Consider the following 15443-nt stretch of genomic DNA (forward strand, 5'->3'; position numbering starts at 1 on the left):
TCTCGGCTCACTGCCATCTCCACCTCCCAGGTTCAAGCGATTCTCCTGCCTCAGCCTCCCGAGTAGCTGGGATTACAGGCACGTGCCAACACACCCAGCTAATTTTTGTATTTTTAGTAGAGACGCGGTTTCACCATGTTTACCAGGATGGTCTCGATTTTCTGACCTTGTGATCCGCCCAAAGTGCTGGGATTACAGGCGTGAGCCACCATGCCTGGCCTAGGTCAGCTTTCTATGTCTATTTTAACCAGGGAGGTTCACTGGTCACAGGGAACAAACAGCCTACCAAAAAGGAAGCAATCACTGGGAGCTACCAGATGCTATAGCTTGCCTCTAGAAGTCAGGCGTAAAAGAGAAACAGAATACAGATCATGAGGGTTTCCATTAAAGGAAGGGAACTATTAATATACAAAATTTGTTAAGACATTCTAAGTAGAAAGAATATTGTTCTGGAAAAGGACATCAGTTCGTATCATTCCTTAAAAACAGGTCCATTGCTTCCCACTAGTTTAGAAATAAAGGCCAAACTTCTTCTTTTTTTTTTTTTTTTTTTTTGAGTCGGAGTGTCTCACTGTTGCCTGGGCTGCAGTGCAATGGCGCGATCTCGGATCACTGTAACCTCTGCCTCCGGGTTCAAGCAATTCTCCTACCTCAGCCTCCCGAGTAGCTGGGATTACAGGTGCTTGCCACCACGCCCGGCTAATTTTTGTATTTTTAGTAGAAACGGGGTTTCACCATGTTGGCCAGACTGGTCTCGAATTCCTGACCTCAGACAATCCGCCCGTCTTGGCCTCCCAAAGTGCTAGGATTACAGGCATGAGCCACCGTGCCAGGCCAGGCCAAACTTCTTAACAGCCTATACAAGGCCTTAAATTATCTACCTAGCCAAGTGTTGTTCAACAGAAATATAATATGAGCCACATATGCAATTTAAAATTTTCTAGAAGCCACAGTAAGAAACATGAAATTATCATTTATTTCACTTAATACATTCAATGTATTATTTCAACATGTAATTAATAATAATAATAAATTATTATTATTTTTTGAAACAGGGTCTCACTCTTGCTCAGGCTGGAGTGCAGTGGTGAGATCACAGTTCACTGCAGCATTGACCTAACTGGGCTTAAGTGATCCTTCCCACATCAGCTTCCCAAGTAGCTGGGACTACAGGAGTATGACAACATGCCCGGCTAATTTTTTTATTTTAAATTTTTTGTAGAGACAGGGTGTCACTATATTGCTCAGGCTGGTCTCAAACTCCTGTGCTCAAGCAATCTTCCTGGCCTCAGCCTTCCAAAGTGCTGGGATTACAGGTGTGAGCCACTCAGCCCGGCCAATGTAAGAATTATTGAGGTATTTTACATTCCTTTGGGGAATACCAAATCTTCAAAATGTAATATGTATTTTATACTTACAGCGCATGTCAGTTTTAACTAGCCACATTTTCAGTGCCCAAAAGCAACATACAGTCTGTGGCTACCAATATTGGACTGCCCATATTTAGCCCTGTCTACCTCTTTAAACTCATCTCATGCTATTTTTCTCCTTCAATAGCAAGGATTCAGCCCCAGTGTTTCCTTTTAGTTTCTTAGGCACACAAGGCTGCTTCTCACCCCAAGGCCTTTGCTCATGCGGTTTCCTCTGCCTAGAACAGTTCTCTGCACTCTTCGCATAGCTAGCTTCTCAATTTTCATGTAATCTTAAGTGTCACATGCCCAAAAAGGCCTCTACCAACCATCTTATCCAAGGTTAGGTAACTTTTATCAGAACATTTTGTTATTTCTGCAGAGCACATTCCATGTAATCATTCACTCACTCGTTTTCTTGCTTGCCTCCCCCATCACTATACAGGGTTAATTACAAGTCTGTCCTTGTTCCTTCACATCTGTTGTTCCTGCGTAATTAATAGCATTCTCTTTCACTTTCAGAAATGTCCTAATTTAGGCTAGGCATGGTGACTCACGTTTGTTAATCCCAGCACTTTGGGAGGCCAAGGTGGGAGGATTGCTTCAGACCAGGAGTTCAAGACTAGCGACATTGTGAGACCCCGTCTCTATGAAAAATTAGTCAGGTCCGTGGTGGCACGCACCTGTGGTCCTAGATACTCAGGAGGCTGAGATGGGAGGATCGCTTAAGCCCAAGAGGCCGAGGCTACAGTGAGTTGTGTTAGTACCACTGCCCTCCAACCTAGGCAACACAGTGAGACTTTGTCTCAAAAAAAAAAAGAAAGAAAAGTGTCCTAATTTAGATGATAAATTATATGACTATCTATAATACATCATTTATACATAAAATAGTGCCTGGTACGTGGCAGATGCTCATTAGCTATTTATTAAATATAAATGGTCATCTTATAACCTTATAAAGAATTATAAGCATTTTTCTATATGACAAATTAATTCCTGGAAAACCTCACATTTATCAAATCTCATACTGACAATAACAGGGTTAGGGCAAACTGAAAACCTGTGAGACTTTGTAACCAGAGCTCTAATAAAAACAATAACTGGTGGAGGCAAAATGCCAGAAGAAAATGCAGCAGAAATGCCTGGTTAAAGGTGCTGAGATAATGCAGATGTAGTGGAGTTCTGAGCCAGCGGGGCTGCCATTAAGGTGGGCACAGGAAGAAATGCAACCTGTCATGAACTGAGAGCCACACAAGGCTGGGGGATGCACGTCAGGAAGACACACGAATATACACTCTCATTCTTAATTTTAATAGAGCTGAAATGACTCCCACACATGCAACAGCTGAGTGAAAAGCTTTTTCTTGTTGATAATTATAATTCTATTTCTACTATTCCAGCTCCTCTTACCTAAGAAAAAAAAATCACATATTAATAAACAGAATTTCCACATTATACTGCTATCATTCCCCTATTTACCAACTGCATATATGCTAATTTGTGTCAAAGAGAACACTACCGGCTCCCAAACTTGCCAATTAGGGGTCCACAAACTATGTCCTGTGGGCCAAATGCAGCCCACTGCATGTTTATTTAAATAAAGTGTTATTGAAATCCTGCCATGTTTACTTGTTTACATATCGCCTATGGCTGTTTTTGCCCTATAAGATAGAACTGAGTACTTGTTGAGTTGAGATCTTATGGCCTGCAAAGCCAAAAATATTTATTCTTGGCCCTTTACAGAAAAAGTTAGCAGACTACTCTTTAGATCACCATGACTTTACAGAGGGGGCACAAAATGTCCTCAAAAAAGATGTTTCCCCAATTCCCTGGCCAAAACTTAAAAAACGAAGGGTACAGGAAGTGTTTGTCAATGGAGAATGGACTGTTGGGAGAACCTGTCCCTCAAGCCTTGCAGCAGACACGATAGTGGCAACATTGCTTCATTCCTTCTTTTTTGTTGTTGTTGTTTTGAGACAAAATTTTGCTCTTGTCGCCCAGGCTGGAGTGCAGTGGCATGATCTCGGCTCACCGCAACCTCCACCCAGGAAAATTTTGCTCGTCACCCAGGCTGGAGTGCAGTGGCGTGATCTCGGCTCACTGCAACCTCCACCTCCTGGGTTCAAGCAATTCTCCTGCCTTAGCCTCCCGAGTAGCTGGGACTATAGGCACGCCCCACCATGCTCGGCTGATTTTTATATTTTTAGTAGAGACGGGGTTTCACCATGTTGGCCAGGCTGGTCTCAAACTCCTGTCCTCAAGTGATCCACCCACCTCGGCCTCCCAAAGTGTTGGGATTACAGGTGTCAGCCACCGTGGCTGGCCAACATTCTTCTTACAACTTACAAAATCAACAGCCCAGTTCCACAAAAGCAATAGCTGCTGCCATCACTTTCACTCCTGCTGAATTCCCAGGAGCGTGGGAACAGAGATCATCTGCGACACACATGTAGCCTAAAAGTTAAAGAACTCTTTCTGTATTGTGATAATCATTGTCATATGTGAATTTCATAATTTCTTAAAATATGTTATCTATTTGCTTCCTTGCTAGTACTCATGTTTAAATTTATGGCTACAATGTTAAGGGAGAACCAGCATTATATCGTTTTAGGAAGTAGGTCTGCTTAAGAAATAAAACTGGTACTTCTTTCTCCAGTGAAAAACACTATCAATTAAGGTTTTGAAGCCTTTAAATAGGTAACAGAGACCACAAAACGTGGGGTTTTAAAGAAACCACTTATGTATTCCTTAAAGTATAAACAGCCCACATATTGTTATTTTATCCAATAGTTGTTCGACTTCTACTTTTCCTAATAGTTCATCCTACAGATTGCTGTGAATTAATTGTACTTTTCTGGATCCTTTTAGATAGTTCCACATTTTTCAAATTAAAGCGGTACTGCTTAAGCCACTATTCTCTCATTTATCAAATGGTGAAATTTATCCCATTTCTCAATCTACATATAACCCTTTCTAAATAATTTGTTTGTTGGTATTGCCCCTTTGAGGGCACAGCAACCTACAATGCTAGACTGCATAAAATGTGTCTCACTCCTATAAACAAAATGACCTCGGCTGCTCAGGTTTCATGGAGCATTTAGGTTCTACGTAAGCACAGGGCCAGGAGGACCTGGACTAAAGTGGAAGGGAAAGCTGGAATTGCTGGTTGTCACCTGGTTGTATCAATACAGGAGGGGAAGAGAGGGTTCTAGTTCACTGAGCTTCCAAAGAGCTCCCCCACACATGGTAGGTACTTACATCTCTCACAGGTTTGTCTTCCTTACTAAAGTCATAAGCTCTTCCGAGTTTATAACAGTAAGGACGATATTTATCATTGTATTCCAAATGCTAAAGCTTATAGTGTATGGGGATAAAACAATAATCAAATATTTGCTCTATGAAAGTGTGAGATAAATGATCTGAGGGAGAGAAAGAAACTTTTGTGAGAGCACATAGCAAAGGACTCTGACTTGCCAAAGGAGTTCAGAAAATACATCCTCAAGATTTAAGCTGATACTTGAAGGCTGAGCAGGCATGAACTAGGGGAAGTGGGGCTGGTAGGAAATAGTATTTCATTTAGAGAAGACATCAATGCAAAGGACCTGTGGCAGGAGGAAGAGAAAGCTGAGAAGCTGGAACACAGGGGGCAAGGGAGGAAAGTTATACAAGATAAGGTTGGATGAGGAAGGTAGAGGTGAGACCATGCAAAGCCTGAGGTCATGGTAAGGAGTTTGGTCTTCATTCTTTGAATAATACCAAGAGATAGCAGGATTTTAATCTAGGGGTGTAGGGGTATAGGGGTGTAGGTGTGTGTGTGTGTGTGTGTGTGTGTGTGTGTGTCTGTGCGTGCATGCACGTGCTCATCCAATTCTCATTTTGAAAAAGATCATTCTGGTAAAAATACTGAAAATGAACACTGCGGGCCGGCGTGATGGCCTGTAATCCCAGCACTTTGGGAGGCCGAAGAGGGTGGATCACCTGAGGTCAGAAGTTTGAGACCAGCCTGGCCAAGACAGTGAAACCCCATCTCTACTAAAAATACAAAAATTAGCTGGGCATGGTGGTACATGCCTGTAATCCCAGCTACTCAGGAGGCTGAGGCAGGAGAATCACTTGAACCTGGGAGGTGGAGGTTGCAGTGAGCTGAGATCACGCCACTACACTCCATCCTGGGACTCTGTCTCAAAAAAAAAAAAAAAAAGAAAAAAAAAAAGAAAAGAAAATGAATGCTGCTACAAAAGGAAAGGACTGTTGAAGGCTTCATAATCTGTTAGACGAATAAAGAAAATACTAAAGTTTATTTGGTGGAAGGAAGGAAGCAAATTAAATTATATGTTAAGCTGGGTACAGTGGTATAGGTGTAGTCCCAGCTACTCAGGAGGCTGAGATGGGAGGATCATCTGAGGCCAAGAGTTTGAGTCCAGCCTGGGCAACACAGAAAGACACTCTCTCTAAAAATAACAACAATAACAAAGAAAACCACACAACTAAATAAATAAATAAGACAAATCAATTCCTGGTCAGGATGCCAGTAAAATCAAAGTCTGAAAGACTGATGGTCAAAATTAGCCAAAGGAATGGAGTCCAAGGCTACAGATGCTAAAGACCATCAGGACCCAGCAATAACCTCAGTCAGTCCCTCTTCATCCTAAGGTGCTGCAAAGCAAAGTACAAGTTACATGAGTTGCTTGGCATTCTGAAACACAAGAGCAGAGGAACAGACAAAGCAGCATAGAAAATCATGCTATATTCTACTGTTGTAATGATTCTGGTCTAGATGGGCACATGGCAAAGTAAAAGACCTTCAATCTGAACGGAGAGAATCCCTAAATCCCGAAGCTGCTGGTTGTTGCTCTGAGCAAGGATCCGTAGCCGCTCCGCTGCTTCCCGGGGGATGTTGAATGTCACACGCACACTGTTCCAGGGCTCCACCTTCTGTACTTTTAGCTTGCTGGACTCTTGATTGTGAAAGAAAAAGAATTACATTAATAATCTTTTAGCCACCAGAGGAGATGGAATTAAAAAACAAACCAAAAGAGCAAAAGAATAAGGTGGAGCACCAGCTTGGAATAGCTAACAGAGCATATGCTTTGGAGCTACAGACTCAAATCTAATCCTAGCTTTGCCACTTAGCACCTGGGTGACCATGAACGAGCTATTTAACCTTTCTGAAACTTATCTTTTTCTTTTCTAAAACTATGAAAAAACTACTTCATATGATTTTTGGGTACAAATTAGATAATATATGCAAAAAATCTAGCATAGTACCTGGCACACCACAGGCAATGAATGGAAAGCCATAAGATGGAAAAAGGACCATAAGAAAGAAGAGAGAGGTTAAGTTTAAATTAATAGAATAGGCTCATGCCTATAATCCCAGCACTTCGGGAGGCTGAGGCGGGTGGATCACGAGGTCAGGAGTTCAAGACTAGCCCAGCCAACATAATGAAACCCCGTCTCTACTAAAAATATAAAAATTTGCTGGGCATGGTGGCATGCACCTGTAGTCCCAGCTACTCGGGAGGCTGAGGCAGGAGAATTGCTTGAACCCGGGAGGCGGAGGTTGTGGTGAGCCAAGACTGCGCCACTGCACTCCAGCCTGGGCAACAAAGTGAGACTCCGTCTCAAAAAAAAAAAAAAAAAAAAAAAGGTAAAGGACAGTTCTCCAGAAAAGATACACAAATGGCCAATAAGCACATGAAAAAATGCTTGACATAACTAATCATTAGATAAATGCAAACCATAATGATAAGATACCACCTCACAACCATTACCATGGCTACTATCAAAACCACTGAAAATAAACAATGGTGAAGATACGGAGAAATAGAACCTGCGGGGCACGGTGGCTCACACCTATAATCCCAATAATCCCAGCACTTTGGGAGGCTGAGGCTGGTGGATCACTTGAGGTCAGGAGTTCGAGATCAGCCTGGCCAACATGGCAAAACCCCGCCTCTACTAAAAATACAAAAATTAGCCAAGCATGGTGGTGCACGCCTGTAGTCCCAGCTACTCAGGAAGCTGAGGCCGGAGAATCGCTTGAACCCAGGAGGCGGAGGTTGCTGTGAGCCAAGAATGCACTACTGCACTCCAGCCTGGGTGACAGAACAAGACTCCGTCTCAAAAAAAAAAAAAAAAGAAACTGGAACCCTTGTGCACTGTCAGTGGGAATGTAAAAGGATACAAGCTGCTGCGGAAAATGACAGTTTCTCAAAAAAAATTAAAAATAGAATTACCACATGATGCAGCAATTCTACTTCGGAGTACACACTCATGAAAGCAGAGTCTCAAAGAGATATTTGTACACCATATTCATAGCAGCATTACCCACAATAGCTAAGATGTGGAAGCAACCCAATGTCTACTGACAGATGAATGAATCAGTAAAATATGGTATATACATACAATGGAATATTATTATATTATTATTTGAGACGGAATCTTGTTCTGTCACCAGGCTGGAGTGCAGTGGCATGATCTTGGCTCACTGCAACCTCCACCTCCCGGGTTCGAGCAATTCTCCTGCCTCAGCATCCTGAGCTGGGACTACAGGTGCACGCCACCACGCCCAGCTAATTTTTGTATTTTTAGTAGACACAGGGTTTCACCATGTTGGCCAGGATGGTCTTGATCTCCTGACCTCATGATCGCCCGCCTCGGCCTCCCAAAGTGCTGGGATTACAGGCGTGAGCCACTGCGCCCAGCCACAATGGAATATTATTAAGCCTTAAAAAGGAAAGAAACCCTGCCACATGAATGGGCTTTGAGCATCTTACGCTAAGCGAAATAAGCCAGTCACAAAAAGGCAAAATTCCACTTATATCAAGGAAGTAGAGTAGTCCAAAATCATAGAAACAGATAGTAGAATGGTGGTTTCCAGGGACTAGGAGCAAGGAGGAAATGGGGAGTTGTTATTCAATGGTTAGAGATGTTCAATTTTTTTTTTTTTTTTTTTTTTTTTGAGACGGAGTCTCAATCTGTCGCCAGGCTGCAGTGCAGTGGCGCAATCTTGGCTCGCTGCAACCTCCGCCTCCCAGCTTCAAGCAATTCTCCTGCCTCAGCCTCCCGAGTAGCTGGGACTATAGACACCCGCCACCATGCCCAGCTAATTTTTGTATTTTTAGTAGAGACGGGGTTTCACCATGTTGGCCAGGATGGTCTTGATCTCTTGACCTTGTGATCCACCCGCCTCGGCCTCCCAAAGTGCTGGGATTACAGGCATGAGCCACTGCACCCGGCCAGAGATGTTTAATTTTACAAGATGAAAAAGAGTTACATCCTGGCTAACACGGTGAAACCCCATCTCTACTAAAAAATACAAAAAATTAGCCTGGTGTGGTGGCGGGCGCCTGTAGTCCCAGCTACTTGGGAGGCTGAAGCAGGAGAATGGCGTGAACCCGGGAGACGGAGCTTGCAGAGAGCCGAGATCGCACCACTGCACTCCAGCCTGGGCGATAGAGCAAGACTCCGTTTCAAAAAAAAAAAAAAAAAAAAAAAGACAAGACAAGACTTAGGGCGACACATGGTGGTGATTGTTGCACAACATTATGAGTACATTTAATTTCCACTAAACTGTATACTTAATAATGGTTAACATGGTAAATTTTATGTTATGTGTATTATACAATAAAAAATACTTTTTAAAAAAGTTAAGTAATTGAGGAGGTATTATTAATTGTAGTTACATTTTACAGGTTGGAAAGCAAATCCCAGGCACAGTTAGCTGATAAAAAAGTTATTTGGCTGGGTGCAGTGGCACATGTCCGTAATCCCAGCACTTTGGGAGGCCGAGGCGGGCAGATCACTTGAGCTCAGGAGTTTGAGATCACCCTGGGCAACATAGTGAGACCTCATCTCTACAAAAAATAAACAGAAAATTAGTCGGGTGCAGTGGCGTGTGCCTGTAGTCCCAGCTACTTGGGAAGCTGAGGTGGGAGAATTGCTTGAGCCTGGGAGATCAAGGCTGCAGTGAGCTGAGATCATGCCACTGCATTCCAGCCTGGGTGATGGGGTGAGACACTGCCTCAAAAAATAAATAAAAAACAAAAAAAGTTATTCAACAACCTCAGGCAAAACAATTTTCTCTTTTGTTATTAACTCAGCTAAACTGAATCTTCTGTATCCTTCATTCAGTTATACATTCTAATATTAAGATAATGGTCATTCAACACCTGTGAAAAGAAGGAAAAAAGAGATAATGGTCATAGAGGAATATGCTTTCTCAAAATGAGAAATATCTAAGGATAGAGGAAAGTGCCTACATGTTGCCTAAAGCCCCTTCCAGCTCTTAAACCATTGTACATTGAATGTTAACTTTTCCAGACATGGAGTTCACTTGTTCTAATGTGGAAAAAAAAAAAAGGGAAAACTTGCTAAAAGGAATGAGATAAAACAATCATAGGAATTTAGAAAAGATTAGACAATATTTAGTCCAAGACTATTTTACAGGAGAGGAAACCAAGGCCCAGAAAGGCTAAGTGATTTGCTCAGAATCCTGTGGCTAACTAGTAGCATCAGAGATGACATTAAAACCCAGCTCTGATTCTCAGGGCAATTTCCTTTCCATTACATGTAGGCCTCCAAACAGCAAAAGGCAGGAAGTTTGGGGATCCTGGTTCCACCAATCATAGACACTGCAGGACTTCTTCCCACTCTGAAGTATGTTGGAATCTTGTACATATTCTACACAAACATCAAATTTGCTTACGGTATTAACACTTGTAATATGCTTGCAGAAAAATCTATATTCATAACAGTTATATCTTATCAAAATCTTTTTGAACTTCCATATTTGAGAGATTTGACTTAAAATATTTTTTGGACCAAGAATATAATCTGATAGCACCATAAATCTAGAGTTGGTTATTTTTTATTTATTTTTATTTTTTTGAGACAGAGTCTCGCTCTGTCACTCAGGCTGGAGTGCAGTGGCATGATCTCGGCTCACTGCAACCTCTACCTCCCAGGTTCAAGCAATGCCTCAGCCACCCGAGTAGCTGGGATTACAGGCGCCTGCCAGCATGCCTGGCTAATTTTTGTATTTTTAGTAGACGAGGTTTCACCACGTTGGCCGGGCTTGTCTCAAACTCCTGGCCTCAAGTGATCCGCCCACCTCGACCTCCCAAAGTGCTGGGATTACAGGCATGAGCCACTGCGCCCACCTTTATTTATTATTTATTTTTTTTAGACAGGGTCTCACTCTGTCACACAGGCGGGAGTGCAGGGGCACTATTAGAGCTCACTGCAGCTTTGACCTCCCTGGGCTCAAGTGATCCTCCCACCTCAGCCTCTCGAGTAGCTGGGACTACAGGTGCATGCCAACGTACCCAGCTAATTTTCGTATTTTCTGTAGAGATGAGGTCTCTCTATATTGTCCAGGCTGGTCTTGAACTCCTGGGTTCAAGTGATCCACCCAGCTCAATCTCCCAAAGTGCTGGGATTACAGGCATGAACTACTGTGCCTGGCCTAGGTTTGGTAATTTATTTGAAAGCCATAAATAAATTGAATTAGCAATACGTAAACAACAGAAAAATGTGGTAATTAATGAAGAGCAATGAACAATTTCAGGCCCACCAAGACCTTTATAATATATAACTATGATTATGGTTACAATAATGTTGATAACTACATGAAAAATTCTTAATTGTATGCTAAATAACGCATAACTATGGAGAACCTTGTACAACACAGTGAAAAGCAGTTGAAAAAACAACAGCTTCCGTCCAGATAACAAATCTCAAAAGATAAAACCCCCAAGCCTTAAAAGAAAGCTAATTAGCTCTTGATCAATTTAGGATTTGTGATAAAAGGAATAAATCTAGGCTTTTCACTATGTCCGAAGGGATTAGATAATTGTGCTAACTAGAATAGAGAACATCTAAATCAAGGTTCAAAACCACAAATGCCCGTAAGATATGGACAGGTAATCTAAATGTGTGAAGAAGCCAGATGGGAACTGTGGTGAAGTGGGGCTGCTCTCAGAAGCAGCTGCTACTTAGTACCATCTGGGAGAGAGGGAGAACTCAATGTTATCAGATCTTCTATTTTTAAAGACAAATGTAAAAATCCGGATTTTCATGCAATATATCTCAATTTTTAAAGCACTGGCAATGAAACTCAAACACTGAAAACAAACTAAATCTCAAACACTAACGTGGGCCAAATAACAAATGGCTGCAGACTGGATCCAGCAAGCTGTCAGCTAGTGACTTCTGACATAAAAGTTAAAGGAATAAATTTAAAGTATATTATAAGCAGATTCATGGAATAATAAGTTTTCTAAGCTTTAAGGGTCCTTAAAGATTCAGTTTAACCTTTTCAATTTACAGGTAAGGAAAATGAAAACCACAGAGTTAAAAACAAATAAATTTGGGTCTTGAGAATTACTTTTATCCACTAGAGAAGATTATTCAACAATTACCATAATAAGCAATACTTTATGTTCAGTTCTTCTATGTACTTAAAAAGAAAGAAAACATGTATATTTTTAAAATCCTAATTCCACCTCTGTGCTTAAATTCAGCCTTTTGACCCAATTTAGCAAACTTGCTTTGTAAAACTCAAGATAACCATGGAAGGGCAAACATTTCAAAAACAGTAACAGGAAGAAAAAATAATTAAAGCAAATTACCCATGTGTAACAAATCGGGCACGTTTTTCAATATTGCATCTAATTTCCATTTGAAGTCTTTATCATCTATATTTCCTTTGAAGGCCACAAAAATTGTGGAATCCTCCAAAATACTATCACTTTTTGTGTCATCATCTTCTAGTCCAGAGTCAAAATCCATCTCTGAGTCTTCCATTGTTGATGAACACAAGGAAGTATAGATGTCTTCTAAGTTTGGAAGGTCATCCAAAACCATGGTGAATATTATTCCAGAAGCATATGCCAAGAGGACAGTAAGAAAACTTCTGAAAAGAGAAGATGCAAAAGAGCATTACAATGCATAGTTATGCATTCAACAATGTATAATTCATAGTTCTATGAAAATTATAATTTGACAATAAGAAAATACTATAAAAATTAAGAAATTACACAGAAGATAAGCTATTTTAATTATGACATTCTAAAACAATTAGTTCTTACAGTTACCAAAAATAAAAATACACTAGTCTTAAATTTAACATTCTTTTTATTATGTTATATGCTACTTTTTTATAAGCTAGAATGTCAGGAGAAGGGAACAAAGGATCACAAGAAAATAAAACAAGTACATACTTTTTGAGAATTATAGGCCTTTGGTTGACCCCACAGAGCAAGGGGCTCCCCAAGACTCCCCCTACTTCTGTCTTGACAAAAGCTTAAAAGGAGCCAAGGTTTCTAAAGCCTTCTTCTTTCTCCAAACTACAAAGCACAACCAGACCTGATTAATAGCAACTGGATGATTACCTAAAATTCTGAAGTCTTTCATGAACCATTTTAAACAACTTTTAAAGGGTTATTAACAGTGGAATGGCTGAAAATAATGATTCTGAAATAAACACTTAAAAATTCTTATATGAAAGGGCTGGGCGCAGTGGCTCACACCTGTAATCCCAGCACTTTGGGAGGTCAAGGTGGGCAGATCACTTGAGGTCAGGAGTTTGAGACCAGCCTGGCCAACATAATGAAACCCTGCCACTACTAAAACACAAAAATAAGCTGGACGTGGTGGTGTATGCCTGTAATCCCAGCTACTAGGGAGGCTGAGGCAGGAGAATTGCTTGAATCCAGGAGGGTGGAGGTTGAAGGGAGCCGAGGTTGCGTCACTGCACTCCAGCCTGGGCAACAGAGCAAGACTCCATCTCAAAAAAAAAGGGGGTTGATATGGACAGGTAATCTTTGTGGAGGTAAAGAACTGTGTTCCAGACAGAATTAAATTGCTTCCTAAATTTTAGATATGAAGAAGTTACATTTTCTGCTATCTTCAGGTATGCTGCTTACCAAAGAGTACATGTATTAAAGATCACACAGTGTGGCCATTTCCTCTGTTAGCTTGGGGATTGAAGATCACATACTTAACCCAAAAGTAAATGAATGAACATTAATTTTCAGCATTTGCGGTAAGCAAAAATGGCATGGAAACCTAAGAACCTCCCACAAATGTTCTAATAAAATAATTCCTTATAATTTTAACTATAATACAACATTGATTGATTGATTGATTGAGACAGTCTCACTTTTTTGCCCAGGCTGCACTGCAGTGGCACAATCTCGGCTCACTGCAACCTCCACCTCCCAGGTTCAAGCAATTCTCCTGCCTCAGCCTCCCGAGTAGCTGGGACTACAGGCAAGCACCATCATGCCTGGCTAATCTTTTGTAGTTTTAGTAGAGATGGGGTTTTGCCATGTTGCCCAGGCTGGTCTTGAGCTTCTGAGCTCAGGCAAGCCATTCACCTTGGCCTCCCAAAGTGCTAGAATTACAGGCGTGAGCCACCTTTTATTTATTTATGGCACTTATTTATTTATGGCACATGTCCAGCCTTTATTTATGGCACTTATTTATATTATTAAAGTATTACAAATTATTACTTTATACTTGTAACTATAATTACAAGTTTCTTAAAAAAAAGATGGATAAGAAAATTAATCCCCTAAAAAGCAACTATATTAGGTTGGTAGGATCATTGATAAATTTTATTTTCCTATTTTCCAAATTTGCTGCAAATCATTAGGAAATACAAAACTACTGTAATATGGTTATATTCCTTGCATAAATGAAAAAAGTAACTCAAACACTGTTTAACTTTTTTTTTTTTAATTTATTTTTTTGAGACACGGTCTTTCTCTGTTGTTGGAATGTAGTGGCAAAAACATGGCTCACTGCAGCCTCAACCTCCTGGGCTCAAGTGATCCTCTCGCCTCAGCTTCCCAAGCAGCTGGGGTTACAGGTGTGTACCACCGTGCCCAGCTAATTTTTAAAATTTTTTGTAGAGATTGGATCTTGCCATATTGCCCAGGCTGGTCTCAAACTCTTAGGCTCAGGTGATCCTTCCACCTTGGCCTCCCAAAGTGCTGGGATTACAGGCATGAGCTACCATGTCCAACCAATTTTTCTTTTTTAAATAGTGAGGCTGGTGGATGGCTTGAGGGCAGCGATTTAAGACCAGCCTGGGCAACACTGTGAGACCTTGTCTCTACAAAAAATAAAAAAATTAACTGGGTGTGGTGGTGCATGCCTATAGCACCAGCTACTCAGGAGGCTGAGGCGGGAGGATCCCTCAAACCCAGGAGTTTGAGGCAGCAGTGAGCTACGATAGTGCCACTGCATTCCAGTATGGGTGATAGCAACATTTTTGTCTCTAAAAATAAAAATAAAATAGGCTGGGCACGGTGGCTCACGCCTGTAATCCCAGCACTTTAGGCGGCTGAGGCGGGCAGATCACCTGAGGTCAGGATTTCGAGACCAGCCTGGTCAACATGGTGAAACCCCGTCTTTACTGAAAATAGAAAAATTAGCTGGGCATGGTAGCAGGCGCCTATAATCCCAGCTACTTGGGAGGCTGAGGCAGGAGAATCACTTGAACCCTGGAGGCAGAGGCTGCAGTGAGCTGAGATCGCACCACTGCACTCCAGCCTAGGGGACAAGAGCAAGACTTCGTCTCAAAAATAAATAAATAAAATAAAATAAAAAAATTACTACTGACTAAACTTCAACAGCAAAGGCTTTGCAAAAACCAACCTAAGCAATCCTTGGGGGAAAAATTCCTCTGTTATAAGTAAATATGGCAAAAATACTTCCAAATTTGAGCAGAGCACCTTGTGTTCTGGCAATTATATCCTTTTCTAGTGCTATGACTGTTACAATGAAACTGATTTGGGTGGTTAAGAAACAACAGCAGGGTCAGTGGCTCATACCTGTATCCCTAGCACTTTGGGAGGCAGAGGCAGGAGTGCTGTTTGAGCCCAGGAGTTCCAGACCAGGCTAGGTAACAGCGAGACCATGTCTCAATTTTTTTAAAAATTAAAAAAAAAAAAAAAAAAAGATACAACAGCAGTCAGAAAACCTCAAGTTAATACCACTGCCCTTATTTGACTGCCATCTGCA

At 41.3% G+C, this 15443-nt stretch overlaps 1 protein-coding gene across 8 annotated transcripts in view; it reads right to left on the reverse strand.

Moving 5' to 3' along the window:
* NCOA6 (nuclear receptor coactivator 6) overlaps positions 1 to 15443 on the reverse strand; it is a 110183-nt gene that overhangs the window by 54886 nt on the left and 39854 nt on the right. For all 8 annotated transcript variants that reach the window (XR_008674627.2, XM_063702113.1, XM_063702112.1 and 5 more), the window contains 2 exons: positions 12044 to 12327; positions 6212 to 6367 (listed from right to left, as the gene is read on the reverse strand). Coding sequence is in view for 7 of the 8 variants with exons in the window: in XM_063702113.1 (XP_063558183.1) it covers positions 6212 to 6367; positions 12044 to 12278 (391 nt within the window). In the remaining variant the exon portion in view is untranslated. The remainder of the gene's footprint in view (positions 1 to 6211; positions 6368 to 12043; positions 12328 to 15443) is intronic.

The sequence above is a fragment of the Gorilla gorilla genome, chromosome 21 (assembly GCF_029281585.2).
Source record: "Gorilla gorilla gorilla isolate KB3781 chromosome 21, NHGRI_mGorGor1-v2.1_pri, whole genome shotgun sequence".
Classification (NCBI taxonomy): domain Eukaryota; kingdom Metazoa; phylum Chordata; class Mammalia; order Primates; family Hominidae; genus Gorilla; species Gorilla gorilla.